Source organism: Mustela putorius, unplaced genomic scaffold, assembly GCF_011764305.1.
Source record: "Mustela putorius furo isolate JIRA1106 unplaced genomic scaffold, ASM1176430v1.1 tig00000827_pilon_pilon_pilon, whole genome shotgun sequence".
In the NCBI taxonomy this organism is placed as follows: domain Eukaryota; kingdom Metazoa; phylum Chordata; class Mammalia; order Carnivora; family Mustelidae; genus Mustela; species Mustela putorius.
Genome location: NW_025421489.1, coordinates 6,439,839 through 6,463,755, shown reverse-complemented (window position 1 = coordinate 6,463,755; position 23,917 = coordinate 6,439,839). Strand labels below are relative to the sequence as shown.

At 34.4% G+C, this 23,917-nt stretch overlaps 1 protein-coding gene across 1 annotated transcript in view; it reads left to right on the top strand.

The window, feature by feature from the left end:
- PLXDC2 (plexin domain containing 2) overlaps positions 1 to 23,917 on the top strand; it is a 469,330-nt gene that overhangs the window by 308,589 nt on the left and 136,824 nt on the right. The window contains exons 6-7 of the mRNA XM_004757588.3: positions 2,556 to 2,678; positions 14,908 to 15,026. Coding sequence (XP_004757645.1) covers positions 2,556 to 2,678; positions 14,908 to 15,026 — 242 coding nt within the window. The remainder of the gene's footprint in view (positions 1 to 2,555; positions 2,679 to 14,907; positions 15,027 to 23,917) is intronic.

The following is a 23,917-nucleotide window of genomic DNA, read 5'->3' as shown; positions in this document are numbered from 1 at the left end:
GAGTGTTCTCAGAATTCACAAAATTCAACTCATGCTGTGGAATAAGTGGGTTTTTTTTTTGCATCCTTGGGTGATTGTTTACATTGTTCTTGGTGGTGGCCATGGCGACAGTGGTAATGGATGGAGAGTAGGGGCAGACATGTTTGCAATCATGGTACCTGGTCCTGGTTATTAGTAGTTGTAGCAACTGCGCTACTCACAGTAACAACAGCCCTCATTTATTTTAATGTTACAATAAGAGACAAATCCAGAATTATAATTATAGTTTTTATATATTTACAGTTTCTTCCATGTTTTTATTTATTTCTGTGGGAACGATGTGAGATTTGATCTTCGAAATGTGGGAAATCATAGTTCTGGAAAACTTTTTTCCTGATGAAGTAGCTGTTAAGGATTTGCATGATTTGAAACCTGGGCGATGGAGAATGGAGAATTTTTTTTTTTTTCCAAATCTATGTAGAAACAGTCGGGGTAAAAATATTTATTTTTTAAAGTATTAACAGTCAGAATTGGGTATCTGAAATCATTAATCGTCCTGCATTTTGCAAATGTTTTCCTGGGAATTGCTGCTGCTTTTCTTAGACTTGCTTTGGAAAGTTAATTTTATGTGGACTCGCAATTATACTTTCTTAAATTACTGCCCCCTTTCTTCTTTAAATTAAGTGAAGTTTCTTCCATTAGTACATGGAGAATGCAGAATAGAGAAATAACTATCCAAAGACACTGTCCCTTACAGAATATTCTCAGAATATAATTTAATATTTTCTTTACAGAATTTTTGTATCCACCTTAATGGTGAAATTATAATGGCTTGCTGGTGAGGATAGGAGAAAAAAATAATTCAAATGTCCTGAAAAATAGTTATTCTTCATCCTGATAATTTTAGGGTTGACTTTCAACATTGACTTTCAACATTGATGGTGACTCTGAAAATTTACAGGGAAATAAAATAAAAGCAATAACTGTATCACCCTATCTTGATATCTTTCAGTAGACTTGAGTTATATGAAATTGCAAATGTACAAAATTCTGCTCAAGACATAGGGAATTTATTTTGAAAGATACCACAAAAAATTAAAAAAAAAAGCCATTAAAAAAAAAAAAAAGATACCACTTGGCATTTGGGAAACAAGAAATAATCAATGATTAAAATACATGATAGAAATTTTACTAGTTAAAAATACATTTTTAAATGTGAATAGTTAAAATTCAGTTATGCCTTGATGAAAAATGAAAAGGAAGTCAAAGGAGAGAAGACACTGCTAGAAAGATAGAAATTAATTTCAAAGTAAATAACTGCAGCTTTAAATTTTGAGTAACTTACCCAGAAATTAAACAAAATTTGAAAGGATAAAGACCACAATGCACCAATGCAAGCTTTATTCAGACCATGAAGTAAGGCAACAGAAGCTTTAACACAATTTTGTGGGTTTTTTAAGTCTTGCTCATTTAATTCATTAATTCTTATGAAAACAGAAAAATGATTTACAGTAGTCCCAGGTGTCTAGTTAACCTGTGATTGCCTAAAAATTACATTGCATTATCACAAATAATTTGCTCTGGGCTTTATTTTATTATATGTGTATGTGCCTATTTAATAAATGTTCTTAATTGTGCATTTCTTAGATTAATATTAAAATTAGTTATCATTCCCTGAGCTGACTCTCCTTTTAGGAAGCTAAATACCTTGGAGGCAAGAAGTCAGTATAGGATTAATAATTTGTCATGGATAATCCACAAAATAAATAAAGCCAGTGTGAATAATTGGAAGTTGGCAGAGTTGTAACATAGGAGCTATTGAAAGTTAATTCAATATAAAGTTATTCATAGTTACTTCTCTCTCATCAACCAGCCACTAGAATAAGCTGCAATTGATAATTCTGTATATAAAGTGGCATTTGTGCGGTATCGGTGTTTTACGATTTTATCTGCAACGTGTAATATTTTTCTTCTTGACACAGTTCTAGTTTTATTAAAACTCAGAAATGTGTAAGTTTTTCCATGGATGTTAAACATTCTTTCAACTTTGAAAGTAAGGTCCAGAACATTTTCTGCATCTTTATGTTAAAGATATCCATGTGTGGTTTCTAAAATATCCCAAACTGAAATTACAGTTTGAAAAATGCAATTAAACTTCATGAAAATGCAGTTAAACCTCATGAAAACTCACTCACTTGTAAAAAGGACTTGCATGTTCAGCTAGTGTTAAAATAACAAGAGATTAATAATGGCAGATTGAATATTTGAATTACTTACCTACTGGATTAGCCTTTTTTAGCCTAATGATGTTTTCCAGAAAATACTCACATTTCCTACAATTAAAATTGTACATATTCTAGATTTCTGATTTACCAGTCTAAAAGGTACTATAAAATTATGAGACTTTGTTACTTAACCCAGGCCTAATTGTTGATCAGACATGAAGACATTAATTATACGCCTTTTTTTTTTAAGCTACTGTGATATTTTATTTTCAAAATATGCCTGCAATTAAGTTTGGAGATAAAACCTCATCTGGGCTTTTCTTAACATATTTCATGTTTTTGCAATGACAGGTTTCATATACACTGGAGAAGTTGTACATCGAATGCTAACGGCCACACAGTACATAGCACCTTTAATGGCAAATTTCGATCCCAGTGTATCCAGAAATTCAACGGTCAGATATTTTGATAATGGTATGTATTGGTTAGCCTATTCTTTACTGAATATGTACTTTTAAATATTGATAATCAGATTCATATTAATCTTTCGTTAACCTGGAGGTCTTTTGGTAAATTGGATTAGAAAGTGCTTGATGCAAATGCCTTGCGATGACAAATATTATACTGTACCTGTTGATATGTGGATTGAAATGTATAGTCAAGAGTCACTCGTTCATTCATTCACTCATTTATTCATTCAACAAATATTTGTTAACATCTGTTAGGCATTATAATAAATGAGTTGCTGTAAATGGCATCTCAAACAAAGCAGATACATTTATTTGATGCTATTTGCTGTGAGTCCTTACTGCAAATTAAAAAAAAAAAGTTAAATAAGGATAATTTGTTATCTTCACATAGAGGCAAGTGACATAATATATTGATGTTAAATTCCCAAAACTTATGAAACATATACATCATAACATGAACACACCTTTTAAAAAATAAGGTAGTGAAACTTAAAATGCACTAATGAAAATTAAGTTCTCCTGACTTTAAAATAGGAAATAGAGCCTACCGAGATTTAGCAAGGACACTGACAACAATCTATCCCTACTATTTCTTCTGGGGACATAGAAAATAGAGAAAAACTAGACTAGATGCTATTCAAATCTAAAAAAATGTAAGGTTCTGAAGACAAATATAAATTTTCATATCTGGATCTTATGGAAGGCTGTAACTTTGGCAGAGAAAATAGGAAAAGAAAAGTTTGTTTTGGAAAAGTAAAGATAGAAATGTCTGTACGCTATAATATAAAAACAGTATTTATTTGTCCAAATGACAATTTCATCTTTTAAAATAATGGAACTATTTGGTGTGAACAGTTATTTCTACTCTTATCTTAAAGACCAAGGAGGAAATTTACTAGTGGGTAGTATAGACTTAGTGACAGCAGCTTTGAGGAAATATGATCATTTTACTAAAAGTTATCGTCTGACCAGTGTGATGAAGCCATTTTACAGGTCAAAATAGCAAATGAAAAAGGAAGCTAAACATAGGTAGTTATACACCTTGAGAAACACATTTCAAACAACTTGAATAACACTAAAGTATGTTCCAGTACGAAGTAACTCCCACGTTAGCCATAATAATCACCTTCTCCTATTATTTTAAGCACTGTTATACTCTGTCCTACCTCTTAGAAAAAAGTTAAGGTGCTAATGCCAAAGATGTACAAATAGATTGTAAGGATACTTGAGTCATAACTACAGCCAGAAGCTTATCTAAAACTTATTCCATGAACTTCCTTTCACAATCACCCTAGTAAATAGAAAACGATTTGAAGAAAGTTGATTCTTTTCTAAGCTGTGCCACTTATTGGCGATATTGGAGGCATTCACTAATGGGCACAGGATTCTAATGACAGAGTTTTCATAATATTAGCATCAAAATCATAAAGCATAGTAAGTAAGTCTCTCATCTCTCCTCCACATACTTTCTCATATACCAGATTCCTAGGTAGCTCTTAATATATGAATTTTACTTTTGTTTGAGTAATTTCTAAAAATTAATAGATGGCACTCCAACCGGGCACTAAATTCTTTGAAAACAAGGACAGTGACTATAAGAAACCATTTTATCTTCACTGCCTAACACAAGAACTCAAAACATAGTAGGTCTTCCATAATTATTCAGTGAATGAATAAATTAAAAAATTAAATACATATAGTTTTTTAATTCTAAGAATTCTAGAAATACTTAAGAGTTTCTATATTTTACTTTATTGAACTATCTTCTGTGTAATGACCAAAGGGAATACTGAGGTCTCACAATATGACAGTGATAACTTTCATTTATTGTTCGTGTTTTATTAAATAAATGAAACGCTTTTGAATACTGTAAGGCTGCTCACAAAGTTCTTTTATACAGTAGCAACTTACTGAAATATTTCCAACTTTGATTAATTAGGATCACTGAAAAAACACTTAAGGGTGAGAAATTCAATAGTTTAGGAAAACAAAATTTCTTTAAGAGATAGCAGCAGTTCAGAAAATTTCTTCTAATATATTTCTGTAAACATTAAAGCACTAGATTTTAAAAATGAGATGATGCTTCCAGATATTATAGGCAGCATAGATAATGGCTGAAATCTAAGTGAGCCACAGAATAGTAATGCACAAAAACTAGATAAGTTAAAAAACACTTTGTAGAAAAATAATTTGATGATTTAGAAATAGCAAATTAAAAAAGTATACTTTTTACTAATGATCAGAAGTCTGCCTGGGCACAGAATCAGAAAATTTGGAGTTGACAGTGACATGAAGTGGCCTGAGTTCATCTTATTTGCCTGTTTTTATTTTGGAAATGAGAAGCTGGCATCCATTACTGATGAGATAACTTGATTAGGGTTCAATAAACACTGCAGGGATGCTCAATTCCAATAGCTTCATTCCAGTAAGCACATAGGATGGTGTAGCAACTCATGGGCTCAGAGAGATGAGCTTAAATAACAACTTCATCTTTGAGATAAGGAAAAGCGTCACTAGATTTTGTGCTGATAGTGAAAGAAAATGTTTAGAATTGTCGGTCCCTAAACCAGGAGATAGACTATGCTAAAGCCCCTCTTTAGGACTGTAAATTCCATTCCTTGATTCGTGGTTTTCTTTTTTTATTATCATTATTTTTTAATTTATGTTACATTAGTCACCATACAGTACAACATTAGTTTTTGATGTCACGTTCCATGATTCATTGTTTACCTATAACACTCAGTGCTCCATGCAATCCGTGCCCTCCTTAATACCCATCACCAGGCTCACCCATCCCCCACCCTTCCTCCCTCTAAAACCCTCAGTTTGTTTCCCAGAGTCCCCAGTGTCTCATGGTTTTTCTCCCCCTCTGATGCCCCCCCCCGTTCATTTTTCTCTTCTTTTGGCAGTTTATACTCTTACATCATAATTGTCCAAAGAAAGTGTTTTCCTGGTTTACTTACCCCATTACTACCTGTATTAGGCACTACCTAGAGAACAAAGGTAAGTTAGGGGCTACTTAGAGAAATACAAGATTATCTCCAAAACCCACTCCCACCATCTTGTAGATCATAAAGTTTTACATATCAGTAACTTTTAATATAAGATGAACCTTGAAATACTGGTTATTTGACAAAACGGAATAGAGATATGTAGCTTTAAATCTAATAACGTTTGCACTTAAATAATCTTTCAGTTATGTATGAGTCACTCAGTGTGCATGTAGAGCCATTTAATTAACAAATGTTGGGGAGCCTGATGGCCCTACTTAACAAAAAACTGACTTGCAAATTTATTGCTATTTTAAAAAGCCTGCTGCCAAAAATGTATTAAGAATATCTTCATCAGAATCTGCATGAAGAACATTTTAATTACTCAATTATGTAGACCTTTTTTTTCCATAGAATTTGAGGGAACTATATTTTCTTGTATTTCATGTAGAAATCCCTAGAAAGGAGCAATTATTCTGCCCTCCTCCACCATGTTGTAGGAGCACGAACGGGTTCATGAAGGTTGTGTCCAAGGTCATGCAAACAGTAGTAGAGACAGGACAGAGGCTAGGTCTTCTGCCCTTTAATTCCATGTTTCTCTGCACCATCAAAGTGCCTTACAGAAATTAGTGAATCAAGAAGAGACTAGAGCTTGAGAGTTGCAGACATGCATTAAGGAGAAAAAAGATGCTGTTCAGAGGCATTTCCTGATCAGAAACCCCTGTGCTTCAATGCTTATGGGAAATTTCCTGCCTATTACTAACGTCTTGCCTTTCTAATAATTAAAAAATGGTAGTCTAGATACACCAATGCCCATAAAAAGAAGAGACTTGGGTTTTCACTTGTTGTAAGGGTATGTGTTAGGTATTCCCTTTGATGAAAAACACCTAAAAAAAAGTTTTAAAAATTTGGGGACATTTGAATTTTTACCACAAAAAAACAAATACATTTCTATATTGAAAGTGTACAAGGTGATCATTTAATATAGGTATACATTGCAACAGGATCCCCACCACAGAGATAATTAGCACATTTATCATTTCACATTTTTAGCTTATTTTTTTTTCCTGGTGAGAACACTTGTTTTACTCTCAGAAAATTTCGATTAGACAACACAGTATTAGAAGTTACAGTCACCGTGTTATACATCAGATCCTCAGACCTTGTTTGTAATGCAAATGAAAGCTTGTGTGCTTTACCAGCCTCTTCCTATTTTCTCCATCCCCTAGCTCCTGGCAACCAGTCCTCTAAAATCTATTTGTATGAGTTCAACTGTGCTCGGTTTTGTTTTAGGTCCCACATATAGGTGATACTATGCAGTTTTTCCTTTTCTCTATTTGGCTTATTTCACTTAGCATAATGCCCTCTAATTCATTTCTGTGGTCATGGAGGCACAATCTCACTCTTTTTAAATGCTGAATAATATTCCAGCCTGTGTATTCTTTATCTGTTCATCTACAACACTTAAGTTGTTTCCATATTTGGCGAGTACGAATAATGCTGCAGTGAACAAGAAAATACAGAGATCTCTTTGAGAAGTGATTTTGTTTCCTTTAGTATATACCCTCTAGTGGAACTAGTAGATCATACTGTAGTTCTATTTTTAGTTTCTTGAGGAACCTCCATACTGTTTTCCATAGTGACTGTGACAGTTTACATTTCCAACAGACTACATGGCTTTCTTGTTCTCCATATCTTCTCCAGCATTTGTTATCTCTTCTCTTTTTGATAATAGACATCATAACAGGTGTGAAGTGATATCTCATTGTGATTTTGATTTGTATTTCCCTCAAGATGGGTGTCATTGAGCACCTTTTCAGATACCTGTTAGCCATTTGTATATCATCTTTAGAAAAATGGCTATTTAGGTCATTTACCCATTTTTTGTTTGTTTGCCATTTAGTTATATCAGTTCCTTGCATATTTTGGATATTAACATGTTACTGGGTGTGTGATCTGCAAATTTTTTTTTCCCATTCCATAGGCTGCCTTTTCACTTTGTTGATTTTTTTTTGCTGTGCAGATTTTTTATTTGACATGGCCCAACCTGTTATTTTTGCTCTTGCTGCCTTTCCTACTGAGACATTGCGGAGCTTACCCTCTGTGTTTTCTTCTAGGACTTTTGTGGTTGCAGGTCTTAAAGTCAAGCCTTTAATCCATTTTGAGTTTATTTTTGTGTACATTGATTTAGAGGTTCAATTTTGCTTTTTTGCATGTGGCTATCGACTTTTCCCAGCACAATTTATTGAAGAGACTATTCTTTCTCCATTGTATATTCTTGGCTTCTTTACTGAATATTAATTGATCATATAAGAACAGGTTTATTTGGGGGTTATTATGTTCCATTAATCTAGGTGTCTGTTATTATGCCAGTACCCTACTGTTTTGATTACTAAAGCTTTGTAATACTTTGAAATCAGAAAGTGTTATGTTTGCCAGTTTTGTTTATCATTTTCAAAATTGCTTAGCTATTTGGAATCTTTTGTGCCTCCATACAATTTTAGGATTCTGTTTTATATCTGTGAAAAAATGTCATTAGAATTTTTATAAAGAGTGCATTGAATCTGTAGATTGCTTTGGGTGGTATGACATTTTAATGATATGAATTCTTCCAGTCTATGAATATCGAATATTTTACATTATTTGTGTCTCCTTCATTTCTATCATCAATATCTTATTGTTTTCAACATACAGATCTTTCATCTTCTTGTTTAAATTTATTCCTAGGTATTTTATTTTCTTTGAAGTCATTATAAGCAGCATTCTTTTCTTAATTTCTCTTACTGATTGATCTTTCTTAGTCTATGGAAAATCAACTGATTTCTGTATATTGATTTTGTATCTTGCAACTTTACGGAAACTGTTTATTATTTCTAACAGTTTTCTGGTAGAGTCTTCAGGGTTTTCTATTTTATAATATTATATCATCTGAAAACAGATACAATTTTATTTCTTTTTACCCAATTTGGATTTCTTTTCTTTCTTTTTCTTGACTAATTTCTCTAGCTATCACTTCCAGTACAATTTAGGATAAAGAGAGTGGGCATCTTTGTCTTTTTCTTGATCTTAGAAGAAAAACTTTCTACTTTTCACTCTCAAGAATGATGTAAGCTACAGTCTTGTTATATATGGACTTTGTTGTGTTAAGATACATTCTATCTATAATTTGTTAAGAATTTTTTTTCTTTCATAGATTTTATTTTATTTATTTTTTTTAGAATGTCTATCATGAAAAGATACTGAATTCTGTCAAATGCTTTTTCTGTATCTATTCAGATAATTATATATTTTTTATCCTTCATTTTACTACTGTGTTGTATCACATTGCCTGATAGGTATATGTTGAATTATCCTTGCATTCCAGGAATAAATGTTTGAATCTGGCTTGCTACTATTTTGGTGAGGACTTTTGGATCTATGTTCACCAGGGATATTCTGTGAATTTTTTTCCTTGTAATGTCTTCATCTGACTTTGTATCAGGGTAATGCTGGCCTTGTGAAATAAATTTGGAAGTGATTCTCTTCTACAATGGAATGATTTAATAAGGATTGCTACTAATGTTTGTTAGAACTCCCCAGTGAAGCCATCTGATCCCGGACTTTCCTTTTTTTCTAATTACTGATTCAGTCTGCTTACTAGTAATTGGTCTGTTCAGGTTTTCGATTTCTTCATGATTCAGTCTTTAGTAGTGGTATTCTTCTAGGATTTTTGTATTCTTCTAATTTTTTGGCAAATAATTTAATTGCTCATAGTAGTTTCTTATAATCCTTAGTACTTCTGTGTTATCAGTAGTCAAGGCTCCACTTTCATTTGATTTTTTTTAGCCTTTTCTCTTTTTTCTTACTCTAGCTAAAATTTGGTCAATTTTTTTATCTTAAAAAAAGAGTTCTTTATTTCATTGATCTTTCCTATTTTCACTTGAGTCTCCACTATTATTATCTGAATATATTTTTATTATCTTTATTATTTCCTTCTGCTAACTTCAGGCTTGGTTTGTTGTTCTGTTTCTAGTTCTGTCTTAAAGTGTGAAGTTAGGCTGTCTTTGAGATTTTTCTTTTTTCTTAAAGCATTTATGGCTATCCCCCATTTTCCTCTTAGAACTGCTTTGGCTGCATCCCATAAAGTTTGATATGTTGTGTTTCCAATTTCATTTGTCTCAAGATATTTTTAGTATTCCCTTTTGATTTCTTCTTTGACTCATTGGCTATTCAGGAAGATGTTTTTTAACCTCCTCATATTTGTGAGTTTTCCAGTTTTTCTTCTGCTTTTAATTTCTAGCTTCATACCATTTTGGTCAAAAAACATGTATAATTTCAGTCTTCATAAATTTTTTAAGATTTGTCCTGTAGCCAAACATATGAATGGTCCTGGAGAATGTTCCACGTGCTCTTGGGTAAAATATATATTCTGCTACTGTTGGATGACTGTTCTGCATGTTTCTGTTGGTTCTATCTTGTCTAACAGGTAGTTTAAGTCCAATGTCTCCTTATTGATTTTCTGACTGGACGATCTGTCCATTGTTGAAAGTAGGATATGAAGTTCCCTACTATTACTGTGTTGCTGTTTATTTCTGCTTTCAGATCTGTTTATATTTCAGATCTGTTTATATATTTCGCTGCTCTGATGTGGATACATAAATTTGTACAACTGTTATATCCTTTTGATGAATTGACCCATTTATCATTACATAATGACCTCCTTTTCCTTTTATGACAGATTTTGGCTTAAAGTCTGTAATATCTAGTATAATTCTACGTGCTTTCTTTTGGTTTCCATTTGCATGGCATACTGTATTCCATAATTATACTTTCAGTCTACATGTGTCCTTTAGTTTTAAGTATGTCTTATGAGCATATATAATAGGTTTTTTAATTCTTTTTTTTTAATCTCTTCAGCCACTCTATATATTTTCTTTTTTCACTCTATGACTTTTGATTGGAGAATTTAAGTCCATCTACATATAAAGTAACTATTGATAGGTATGGATTTACTGTTGTCATTTTGGTAGTTGTCTTCTGGAGGTCTTGTAGTTCCTTTTTTTTTTCTTCCTCTCTTGCTCTTTATCTCTGTGATTTGATCATTTTCTGTAGCTGTGTGCTTGATTCCTTCTACTTCATCTTCTGTATATCTACTATACGTTTTTGCTTTGTGGTTACTATGAGACTTATATAAAACATCTTATGTTTATACAATCTCTTTTAAGCCATTCATAACTAACTCAAACTCATACAATAGCTCTATATTTTATTATAACATCCACTGCATTTTATGGGGTTTTTTGAAGATTTTTTTACAATTTATTTGAGAGAGAGAGAGAGAGTGTGTGAGCACTGTAGGGAGGGGCTGAGGGAGAAGCAGACTCCCCACTGAGCAGGGACCCCCCCCTCCCCCAAATGTGAGGCTCAGTCCCAGGACCACAGGATCATGACGTGCCAAAGGTAGACCCCCAACCACTGAGGCACCAAGGTGCCCCAACATTTTATGTTTGTTTTTTGGGTTTTTGTTTTGTTTTGTTTTTAAAGATTTTATTTGAGAGACAGTGAGAGAGAGCATAAGCGAGGAGAAGGTCAGAGGGAGAAGCACACTCCCCATGGAGCTGGGAGCCTGATGTGAGACTCGATCCTGGGACTCCAGGATCATGACCTGAGCCGAAGGCAGTCGTCCAACCAACTGAGCCACCCAGGGATCCCACATTTTATGTTTTTGATGGCAGAGTTTAAAAATTTTTATATTGTATATCCATTAACAAATTATTATAGTTATTTTATATCTTTTGTCTTTTAAGCTTTATGCATGAGTTATAAGTGATTTATCCATTACTGTTGCAATATTAGAGTATTCTGAATTAACTTTCTATTTGCCTTTGCCCTAGTAAGTTTTGTATTTTCATATAATTCCTTTTACTTCTTTGTATCCTTTCATTTCAGCTCAAAGACCACCCTTTAGTATTTCTTATAAAGCTGGTCTAGTTGTGATGAACTCCTTCAGTTTTTGTTTGGAAAACTCCATTTCTTTGCCATTTCTGAAGGACAGCTCTTTTTGGTAGAGTATTCTTGGTTGATGGTTTTTTCCTTTCTATCAGCACCTTGAATATCTCCTCATATTCTTTCTGGCCTGCAAGTTTTCTGCTGAAAAATCTTCTCATTTTCTTATGGGGGGTTCCTTTGTAAGCAGTCAGTTGCTTTCCTCTTGCTGCTTTTAAGATTCTTTGTTTTCAACTTCTGATAATTTAATTATAGTGTGTCTAAATGGTAGCCTCCCTGATTCAACTTATTTGGTATTTTGGGGCTTCCTATATCTGGATATCTGTTTATTTCTCCAGGTTAGGGAAGTTTTCAGTCATTATTTCTTTGAACAAGCTTTCTTCCCCTTTCCTTCTCTCTTCTCCTCCTTGGATTCCTAAGTTATAAACATCAGTCCACTTGATGGTGTCCCATATATTCCTCAAGCTATCTTCACTCTTTTCTTTTTGTTTTCTGATTAGATGAATTGCACCACCCTGTCTTCATGTGCATTGTTCCTTTCTTCTACTTCATCTAGAGTGTTGAACCACTCTATTAAAATTTTCACATCATTATTGCATTCTTCATCTGATTTGTATTTAGTACTTTTTTAATGATTTTCTATTTCTTTGTTGAAATTCTCACTTCATTTATATATTGCTTTTGTAACCTCGGTGAGCATCTTTATGACTTTATTTTGAACTCATGTAGGTAAATTAACTTACTTGTGTTTCATTAAGGTAGGTTTCTGGAGATTTATCTTGTTCTTTTGTTTGGAACATATTTCCCTGTTGTTTTTTTGGGTTTTTTTTGTTTGTTTGTTTGGTTTTCTGTTTTGGGGGTTTTTTTTTGTTTGTTTGTTTTCATTTTCTTGACTCTGTTAGTTTCTGCACATAAGATAAAATACCCATGTCCTCTAGTCCTGTCAGAGTGGCTTATGTAGGACACAAACTGCATCAATAAGCACAGCCCAACCTCCAGGTTGTCTCTCAAATCTCTATGATTATCCCTGATAATCACAGTGTTTGTTCTTAGAGGTTCCCTGTGGTTGAGACTGTGCCAAGATCCATCAGTGTTTCAAAGGGAATGCTCATAGTCAACACCTACACGTGGGGTTGATCTGGAGCCAGACCCTCAGGCAGCAGCTAAGAAAGTATGCAGTCAAACTTCTTCCGGAGGGATACTGGGAGATAGGCATTTTTGCCTGGTCTCTCTACTAGCTGTAAGGAGGTGCTCCTTCACCCATTTAGAAACTGCTTATTTGCTAACATCCTCTAGGACTTGTAAATACAATCCTCTATCAGAGCAAGGTGATTTGGCTGCCTAAATCCTGGATGGCTAAACTGTAAAAATTAGGACACTAGATGTGTGAACAAGCTCTTTCAAGGTAGATACTAGCAGCTTGGTTTTATTATTGAAGTTATCCAGAGAGAGATGGTGAGGGAAGTGCTCATCAACTCTTTTGGGTCCTAGGGAGGACAATAGTCAACAGCTAAATGGACTAAAAGCCAGACCTGCATGCTACAGCTTATAAAGTATGTAGTCACACCCTTCCAGGGCATGATGGACATTTTTGTCTACTCTCTCTCTGCTGAGCCCTGGAAGCATAGCCATGGCAAGTACTCATGCACATACCTGTTGTTTCTTTGTCTGCTGGAGTCCTATGGGACTTGTAAATGGAAATCCAGTTGTCTATCAGAACCAGGTGATCTGGGGGGCTGTCTCTTGGGTGACAGCAACCAAAGCTGGGTGCCAGACATGTGCAAGCTCCTTTCCAGAAGGATGTTGGTTACCTGTTTTTATTGTCAGAGTGAGCAAAAAGAAGAAGGTGGGGGAGGTGCCCGCTGGCTCTTTTGGGCTCCAGAGAGGATCACAGTACCTAGATATATGCAGTTTCAATATGGGTATTTTCTCAGTTGCCTAAATTACAGTAGTTACTTGGCTAGTTTTTAGATTTCTCTTGGAAGAAATTGCTCTGTGTGTAGTTCTGTGTGTACATTGGGTGTGTCCATGGGTGGAGGGAAATTCAGAAGCCTCCCGTGTCACATCTTGGTCAAAAGCTTTCAGCATTATGTTGAACTCAAAAACACAGTGCAAACAGTATTCTGTTTTACATCAATCAAATACAGGGATTAAGTTATAAGCAGTCAGATGGAAGAAGCCCATAGAACAAGGCACGTGGGAGGAGGTGTGGAGCACACTACTCTCCCAGCAATTCCACATGTTCACTAACCCAGAAGCTCTCTGTCATACAATCTTGGTTCTTTTTTCCTTTTCAATCAGATGTTTACTGACCTGTGAGATAAGTTTATCTCTCTTAGTTCTGTGAATTTCAATTTCTGTAAAATACTTTTCATTTCTGTAAAACATTTTTACAGAATGTAAACATGATTTTTTTTTTAACCAACCAAAAAATCCAATACTTAGAGCTAAGCTAAAGTCTTAGCTGCTCATTTTTTTTTTCCTTTTTGGAAAAGAATTGAAAATAAACAGTGTCATTTAAAACAAAACTGTGACTTCTCATCGGTGGCTATTAAGCTATTTCACTTCACATTTCATGTTAATAGTTTTATAGTTGACTCTGGCTGATTGACCTATCAGAATATGATACATAACACTGAGATTCATTCCTCCCAATGTACCTCAAGGGGGCTTCAGAAATCTTTACTTGGGGCCCTTGAAGCTGCCTTGCAACCTCCTTGAAGCAATACTACAAAGACAGAAATGCAGTATTATGTACCAGAGAAGAAAATTCCCATTAGTGCTGAAGGAATTTTTTTCAGCATGGAAGAGTATAATTCTAAGTATCGAAGAAACATTTTCAGGTCTTTTATAAGTGATTCTAGCTTTCCTGAATGTGTCCCTTTCTTTCTCAGCATTTGTCAAATGTATTTGAAGTTCATTCAATCCACTTGGGTTGCATTTTGAAAGTGGCTCATAGAAATTTAAGCAGACAGTACCCATTAACATTAATGGACTTCCTAAGGCAAAATTCCCTCATACTGGGCTCAATATTAACCTCACTATGAGATTAGGTTTTACTGAATATTTAGAGAATACTCAATTGTTTAAAAATATCCCCAAAACTATTTCAGTAATGAATTCCAATTAACCATGTAAAATTTAAGAAGCACAACTATTAGATTTGAAGACTATATCCATGGTTTTGTGAAGTCTGTCACCAGAATTGATTGATATATATTTATCAATGCATTTCTTCTGTTTCAATGGGGTTTATAGGCACAGCACTTGTTGTCCAGTGGGACCATGTACATCTCCAGGATAATTACAACCTGGGAAGCTTCACATTCCAGGCAACCCTCCTCATGGATGGACGCATCATCTTTGGATACAAAGAAGTAAGTAATGTATTGATGATGTCCTTTCCCCTTCATCTTGACTTCTATCTTTTTCTCCAAGTGTCAAGAAAGGGACATTTTATAATTGTGAACCTCAAATCGCTTTCTCATGTCTTGGTTTCTTTTGCTTCATACAAAAAAATTTTTAATCTACTAGGTAGCAGTGATTAATTAATTCAGAATATGATACATAGCACTGAGATTCATTCCTCAGTCATTCCTCCCAAAGTTAATTCTTTGGATTTTGTTTTGTATTCTGATATCATTGGTATTATGATTAATGGATTTCATAGAATTATGAAATTATATTCTGATGGTATTATAATGAAATATCTCTAAGAAAAAGTATTTCCAACTTGGAGGAACTTCTCTCCTACATCTGATCATATTTATTTTTGTTTCTTTTTCCTTTCAATTTCCATGACATGTTTTGATTCTAACTCCAAAAGTATTATTATACATGAAAACTTATGTGGCTCCAAGACCCAATACTGAAGGCATGTTAGGACCCACAATCCCTTTGGCCAGTGTATATTTCAACCCTCTAGGCAAAATTAATTAGCATTCTAAGTGACAGAAATAAGAATGGAATTTAAACTTATGGTGTGTTTCATTTTACCAAATTCACAAAGCAAAGAATGGAGTTTTACTAAATCATCGCCTTAAATTTACAGAATGTCTAAATTAGAATAATAACATGTTTAGCTTAGAAAGTCTATTGACAATATAATCACAGCCCATTAGACAACCTAAACTTTAGGGGAACAAAATAAATATAAGAAAAAAATTTCAGAAAAAGAAAGAATAAAAGAATAATATTCCAGGAACAGTAGATGTGATAGTTTAAAAAGTTGCTAAGTATTTTAACCCATGGGTTAATGGGTATTTATAATAATACAGACTCAGTATATCATTTGAAGGGTTATTTTTTGTTAACAAATGCATCCTTGACTAGTATAAGTATGTTGAAAATTTAAAAATTATTCACTTTGGTCAAATTTTCTGAAATACATCTTTTCTATAGGGTGAGGGATAGTTTTATTTCAGTTAACTAGGTCAGCTATTGGAAATCTTATAATCATTTAAAATATTTCCACTCCTTTGGAGAATTCTTCCATGTGGTATTGAGCATTTTTACTTGGGGTAATAATATAAATAGAATATAATATAGAATCATAGAATCTGATCTGCTTGGTGCTTCTTATCCACAGCTGGTTTAATGGTTTTTGGTTTAATATCATAGCCCTTCATATTCTTGTATCACCTTACTTGAAAGCTGGGAGAATATAGCTCAAAGGGACTCATTCTAGTTTTCATAATAATCTAGTATAATCCTAAAACTGCAGAGTATCGTTATAGAATGTTAAATTTCAACTATTTCAACGAGCAGTGGCAAAGTTTCTGGAAAGAAGTAGAGTCAGTAAGCCTAGGGTCTTAAATCTCACTAACTGTAGGCTTTTTCCAAACACATTTTTTTTTATTATTGTGGTCTCTTTTCTAGTCTTGATTATAAAAATCATCATCTTTATTTATACTATTCTCCATGGATGTCTCACATTGCAGAGTAACAGTTCATTTTTTCTATTCCTTCTTTGTAGTGGATTTGGTATTTCTAAAATGTTTTTTGTTTCTTTATTGTAATCAAAGAAAAATTTTCCACTCTGATTTTCTTGTTTTGTCATGGGTAATATTACACTGATAGGCAATTTTAACACTTTCTTTGTATTTCCAGACTATTATCCTATTGAACACTAGTCCTTCTGAACTCAGAGTTCTAAAGAAGTCATCGCTTTATTGTTGGCCTTATTGTTCTTTCTTTATTCTGGTTAGAAAGCAACTTTTTATTTCATATTATACCTTAACTTTTTCCAGTAATTGTCATACATTTTATTTTGCTGATGTAAATTTCTATTTGTAAAATTTGCCACAGTAAGGGCTCCCTTGCACTTGAGAAGAAAACTAGATGTTTCTGACATTTCTAGAAAACATTTATGATCAAAATAGCATAAAATAGTTAGTTGTTTGCATAATATATTATCCTTCACAAGGTGCTTTCACATACAATATAGTTTTCTATTCTTCAGCAATATTATATATTCTTAATATTCATAAAGGCACTGGTGCTGAAGGTATTTAATAAATGTGTATAGCTTAATTATGGAATTAGATCATGCAAAATTATCTTTATTTTATAGCTAAGCAGACTGCATCAGAAAGGTTAAATAACATGCTTGAGGTTGCAGAGTTAGTTAAGGACAAATCCAGGACTAAAGGCTCTAATTTGGTGATGCCAAGGTACCTCAACATTATTTTTTTCTTTCCCAAGAAGATTATGTATAACAATTCAAAATATATTCCTATTTTTAATAAATATTGGCTAATGTTTGGTGTTTAATAATCTTTCTATCTGACTCCAATAAATGACACAATCACAATCTCATACAGTTAGAAGTATTCCTAGTTGAGTTACAGAGCTAGTGAAATCATAAGGACTTAATAAAGAGCATAATTTTGTGTTCCTGTCCAGGTTAAATTTGCAGAACCAACATTACAGATAGGGAACTAAGTATAATTCTTTCTGTACTAAGTTTCTCCTAACTGGCTAATTCCAGTTTTGTTTTATTTTATTTTATGTGAGTGAGAAGAAAAAAATCCGATGTATGCAGAAACTACCAACAAAGCACTTGGTTTAATTGTAGAGTAAAATTAGTAATGCATTGAATAAACATATTGACACAAATTTCATTTTTATTTCCCTCTAGTGATGTATTCCAGTGGATAATTATGTTTCTTTTATTAACTCTTAACATACCCTCTGCCCATACTAACCACTCAGATGACCTTCAACTCTGCCATGTTCCTCATATAGTCATTTTTCCAATGGTATAATTTTTTACAGTACAAACTAGATCAATAATGGTCAAAATTAGAACATACATTTGCACTTATAACAATTTTGCTTATAATAGGATTGAAGTAAGAGGGTACTACTGCTGTTTAAAATAGGAGTGAATACAGATTTCTTTGGGTCATTAAGTGCTCCCCCATCAAAATCCCAATGTTCTTCTAGCCATACTGGTAAGAGTAACAGTGGAGATTTAAATAAATAAGTTACCTCTCCTGAGGTTGTACCTCTGTATTATTGAACTAAAGATTTAAAATTCTATTCTAAGTTATAGTTCCCCATTGTTACACAGCTGTTTATTTTAGCTCACTTCAAAGACACCATTTACTTGGGGTGAAGTGAAAACCCAAAAAGCAGATTGTCTTTTTCTTAATTTTCTGTCAGATTACCAACTGTTCACTTTAATGCATTTTTCAGTTTCACAGTATCCATTTGTGTTTTGGGCATCGATTTTAATTATCTGATAAAATTAACCATCTTGCCCTCTATTTCCTTAATATAATAATAATAGTTCCTTTGAAGTTTATGGCTGATAAGTAATATCTAGGTTTCCTGTGGGTCTCTTTCTATCATGTCTTTTTTATTTTTGGCTTTTCCTCTAGATTTTCATCCACTGGTCCCATCTCCTTGCATGCCAGATAATTTTTGCTCCAATGTTGGGCATTGTTTACAACCACTAAAAAGATACTTTGATTTTGTGGATGATGCTTTCTTCCTCCAATGACTGTTTGCTTTTTCTGTTTGGCAGGTAGGATATAACGGATTATTTAATACTGCCAGGGCTAAGCTCATTCAAAGTTGAGCATCAGTCCTTATAAAGACTGGTGTATTTCTGGTTAGCACTTACTCTTAGAAAGTAGTCCTTCAGGAACCTCCACCCAGGCCTGGGTTTTACTACAGGACCTTTTGCCTTAATGGCTCTCAACCCCTGTGTTTTCCTCAGCTTCACATCTGAAGTTCTGTTCAGTTTCTCAGTCTCTAAATCTTGCTTGTAAATTGCCAGATGCATTGATAGGAAGGTGGTATTGCATTCACTTCTGTGATTTCCTTTCTCTGGAATCTTGGCTTTTCAAGTCTTTGCTCTTTGATGGCCACCTGATGCCTTCAACAGGTGATTTCCATGTTATTTGTCTTCCTGCTTGATCTCAGTAGGAGAAATGGTCTTTTTACAAGTTTGTCTGCCATAGCCAGAAGTCCCATTCACTTTTAATAACCATCTCCTAATTTGATACGATCTAACATTTATTGAACTCTTCATACATGCCAGGCAGTGACCTAAGTGCTTAAAATTTATCTCATATTCCTCCTCTCTCTCTCTCTGCCTGCCTCTCTACCTACTTGTGATCTCTGTCTGTCAAATAAATAAAATCTTTTTAAAAAATTTATCTCATATAATTCACACACACACACACATACACAAGAGGTAGTTGCTTTTATCATTTATAGAGAGAGGAACTGAAACACCCAGAGAGGTTCAGTAACTTTCTCAAATTATTAAACAAAGATTCATCCAAGGGAATATAACTCCAAAGCCTGTAGACCTAATCACTGTACTGTACTGCCTCCCTCTGAACTTCCTTTTCAAGAAATAACTAAACTGAGGGTACCTTGATGGTACAGTCAGTTAAGGATCTGACTGGGTTTTGGCCCAGGTCATGATCTCTAGATCCTGATCTCCAGGTCATGAGATTGAGCCCCCTGTTGAGGCTTGTGTCAGGCACCATGCTCAGTGAGAAGTCTGCTTAAATTTCTCTCTCCTTCTCCCTTTACACCTCCCCCTTCTCTAGTGTACCCCCCCCAAAATAAATAAATAAATCTTAAAAAAAAAGAAAAAAACAGAAATGACTGAACTGCTTCACTCACTTCAATATCTTGGACAGTCTTTCCAAGCTAGTCATTATTATGCTATAACCCTCTTGAGAGCACAGGAAAGAATGGTTTGCCTTTCCATAACATTTATTTTATTTATTTTACTAATCTTTTTTTTAAAGATTTTATTTATTTATTTGACAAAGAGAGAGACAGCAGGAGCTGGAATATAAGCAGGGGAGTGCAAGAGAGAGAAGCAGGTTTCCCACTGAGCAGGGAGCCTGATGCAGGGCTAGATCTCAGGACCTAGGGATCATGTCCTGAGCCAAAGGCACATGCTTAACAACTGAGCCACCCAGGTTCTCCTGCTTTATTAATATTTAAAAAAAATGAAAAGAGGTTGTATGTAGTTTAAAAAAATAAAATAAAATAAAAAATAAAACATGCACCCTTTCTTAAACCATTAGAATTTGGAAAATCACCATTCCCATTTCCTATTCTGTTAATAACCAGCTGTGACCAAGAGCCCATATTCTTTATACTGTTTTTAGTTACTATTGAATAATGATGCTTGTTTGCTTGATTATGATAGATACAGACCTAAAAATTGGGACCGTTGATAATGTAACAAGGTATCTACCTAATCATAGATTTCATTCCAAAAACATTAGGAGTTTGAAATCAGATTTCTTACAATCCTGATGCTGTCTTTTGTAGTATACCATAATATTTCAGAAGTTACATTTCCTCGGATTTGTGTTTCTCTTTTTTATTTTGAATTTATCACATTATTTCTCCTCGTGTATTTTGAATTTAATGTTACTTTAGATACATACTAGGGGAGGATGTGATTCTTTTTGTTTCTCTTGCAAATATGGTTATTTTCTTTTAACCAGCTCATGGGAGGGATAGGGTAGTCATCAATTTCAGACAGTGCAATTGAAAAAAAGTCATATAATCCTTCTATATGGCAGCAGGGGGAAATCATAGAAAATGTATACCCTACCTGTGAGTCAGCCTATTCTATCCATTTTCTTAGTTGAATACCTGACTGTATACTTTAGCAAATCTTAGAGGAGATCAGTATAGAAGAACTTTATTGTTTATTAAGTAAAATCACCTTCTAACCTATTTTATCATTTAAATATTTAAACTTAATGTACCTTAGTGTAACATCCACTGTAACATCTACTAACTTCCACTGTTTCTGTGGAAGAATGCATAGTTAATAAATCACCATAGCCAATTGGGTGTAGGTTTAAATGGCACCCTTAATACATTTTGAAAATTTCTTGTAAGACTATTTCTCTTATTTAAACTGTAATGAGTCTTCATTCATGGTAATCATCCTGTAAGTACTGAAAGATGAACACTTGCTGAGCTTGTAGAATTTATGGAAAAAAATAATTCAAGAGAATACTAGAAACCCAAAAGAACTGAGCAGTGAAACATTTGCCATTGAAATGAAGTTATTTGCCTTTATGGGTACTGCTCTGTGTGTGAGAACATTGGACATGAGTTTATATAATACATATGCATCCAAAAAACTTTATAGCTGTGCCAGTAGAATTACTAGAATTACATATATATACACATATATGTTTGAGATATATACCTGTACATTATATATTTATATTCAAATAACATTTATTTAATAAATTTATGATTCAAGGTTGAAAAAACTTAGATGACATAAAATGCTGATTATAAACTCTTAAGAAATCATTCTAAAGATGTAGACATAGATGATTTTACATTATCGTGTTGTCCATATTTTTAAATACATGAAATATAAAATGATATCTGCATACCTTTATTTTGAATCTAATTCATTTGCATTTGTGGGTATACTTTTTTTAGTTATATCACATATAAAAGCTCCTGATGTTTTAATTTCTTTTTACTTTTCACAGTGTAGGAAATGACAAATTGAACCACTTTCTCTTTATAATGTTCCAATAACAGGATCTACCTAGAAAAAACAGTTTTAAAAGGAGAAATTTGGGGGCACCTGGTGGCTTAGTAGGTTAAGCATACAACTCTTGATTTCGGCTTAGGTCGTGATCTCAGGGTCCTGGGATTGAGCCTCACATTGGACTCCACGCTTAGTGGGAACTCTGCTTGAAGATTCTCTCTCTCCCTCACCAACTTATGTGCGTGCTCTCTCTCTCTCTCTTCTCTCCCTTTCAAATAAATAAGTAAATCTTTAAAAAAAAGAAAACAGAAACAGAAACTTACTGTAATGCGGGCCCTGGCCCTAGCTGTTGTTTTCTTGGTGAATGTATTTCATCTTTGTGGTGCATTTTCTCCTTGAAGGCTTCCTCACTTTCATCCCTGAGAGGTCACTGGGAGGTTGCTCTTGCCGATATCAAGCCACATCCTCTCCTCCTGCTCTCACACTCCATGGCCCTAGAGCTCTTTTGTCTCTTCTTGAGGAGAAAGGACTGTGCATTCCTCTCGTCTTTCTAAGTAGTTTCCCAATCCCCACTCTTTTCCTCTTGTGTTTTATTCCCAGGCCACGGGTAGGCAAGCTCCCTCATCTACCTATAAACCCAGATAGAGTTCCCAGCATGGCTTTACGGTCTTGAGCTCCACTGCACAACCTTCTTCAGACAGTCGTCTGCCTCAGTGTCTTATTTTATATGAAGCTCCAACTCTAGTTGTTAGTTCATTTGGGGCACTCTTTAAATCAGAGCTCACAGTGATTGTGTGTGTGTGCATGCGTGAGTGTGTGTTTGCAAAATGGACATGTTGCCAACACATTTAGATATCAGAGGGTTTTAAATAAGAATACAGTTTCGTATTGCCCCCTTGAAAAATCAGAAGCCCTCGATCACTTGCTCTGCATTTCTATGTAACAATAGTTCACTGGGAAGTGGACTTAAGTTATGTTCCCTGCAGTCTCTCCCACGGCAGTTTCTTTGTTCTTACCCCAGGCCAGCACTATTTTATATAAAGATTCAGCTTGAAACTCCTTATTTAATAGAGGGGCTGTCCTTACTTATTAGCTGTATGTTGTTATTCTGCTTCCAGATTCTCTATAGGCTGTGATTATGGAGATGGGGGAGAGAAGGCTGTTAAGAACATATCTCTAACTCTGAGAAACAAACTGAGGGTTTTGGAGGGGGGAGGGGCAAGGGGTTGGGTGAGCCTGGTGGTGGGTATTAAGGAGGGCACAGATTGCATGGAGCACTGGGTGTGGTGCATAAACAATGAATTTTGGAACACTGAAAAAAAATTAAATTAAAAACAACCAAAAAAGAACTTATCTCTGGCTTATGGCTCTCCTTTGCTTTCATACCCAAGTGCTCAATACCTGGCATATGAAAGGAGTTCAGTAACTGTAAGCTAAAAAAAGACTAAAATAGTTGTGCAAAATGTTAACAATATGCAGGAAAGCAAGTGGATTTTTATATTGTCAAATTTAATTGAAAGCCTTTCTGTTTGAAAGGCAGTTTTCAGACAACCAAACACTAATACTGAGGACTTTATGTGTTGTTTTGATCATAATAAAGAAAAGCGTGACTCATTATAATTGGATGCCCTACTGAGTAACAGAGAAGCCAGATCTGACATTTAAAGGTGATGAGGTAGAAAGTTAAAGGCTGAATGCAGGTGAGAATGGGCAAAATAGTAAGCCTTCGGTTTTCTTCAGTGTATATATGTTAACCTGCTTGACGCCATGTTGCTAATTAGTGGGTGAACAAAAATGAGTTTAGGGTAATTCTTCTCCAGTGATAGGCATGTGATTCCTACTTTGGAAGGCACACTACGCAATCAAGCCCTTGCTGAGATGCTGTACCGCCTATTAGATAGATAGCTGGGTCCATAATGGAAACTAATGAATGTTTTGGTGAGGATTGCCATGCAGAAGAGAGACGAAAATAAAACCCCATTACCTCTGATTGAAGCAGCATGCTGTTACCTCCCTAACTGTTTTAGAGACAGAGGTAAAACTTCACGTTTTATGGGTCGTGTTGGGCCCCTGTGTCCTGGAGAATGACACCACAGCATGGAAGAAGACAACAGCTTTTGTCTCTGAACCTTCCCCTGCAGACCAGTATGCTCCGCCCTACCTTGGCCTATCCCTAATATTTTTTTCCTGTCTTAATTTCCTCTGCTTATTGCAGCTCCTTTCTGTGTCTATATACTTCATTTGCTTCTTACATCACTTATA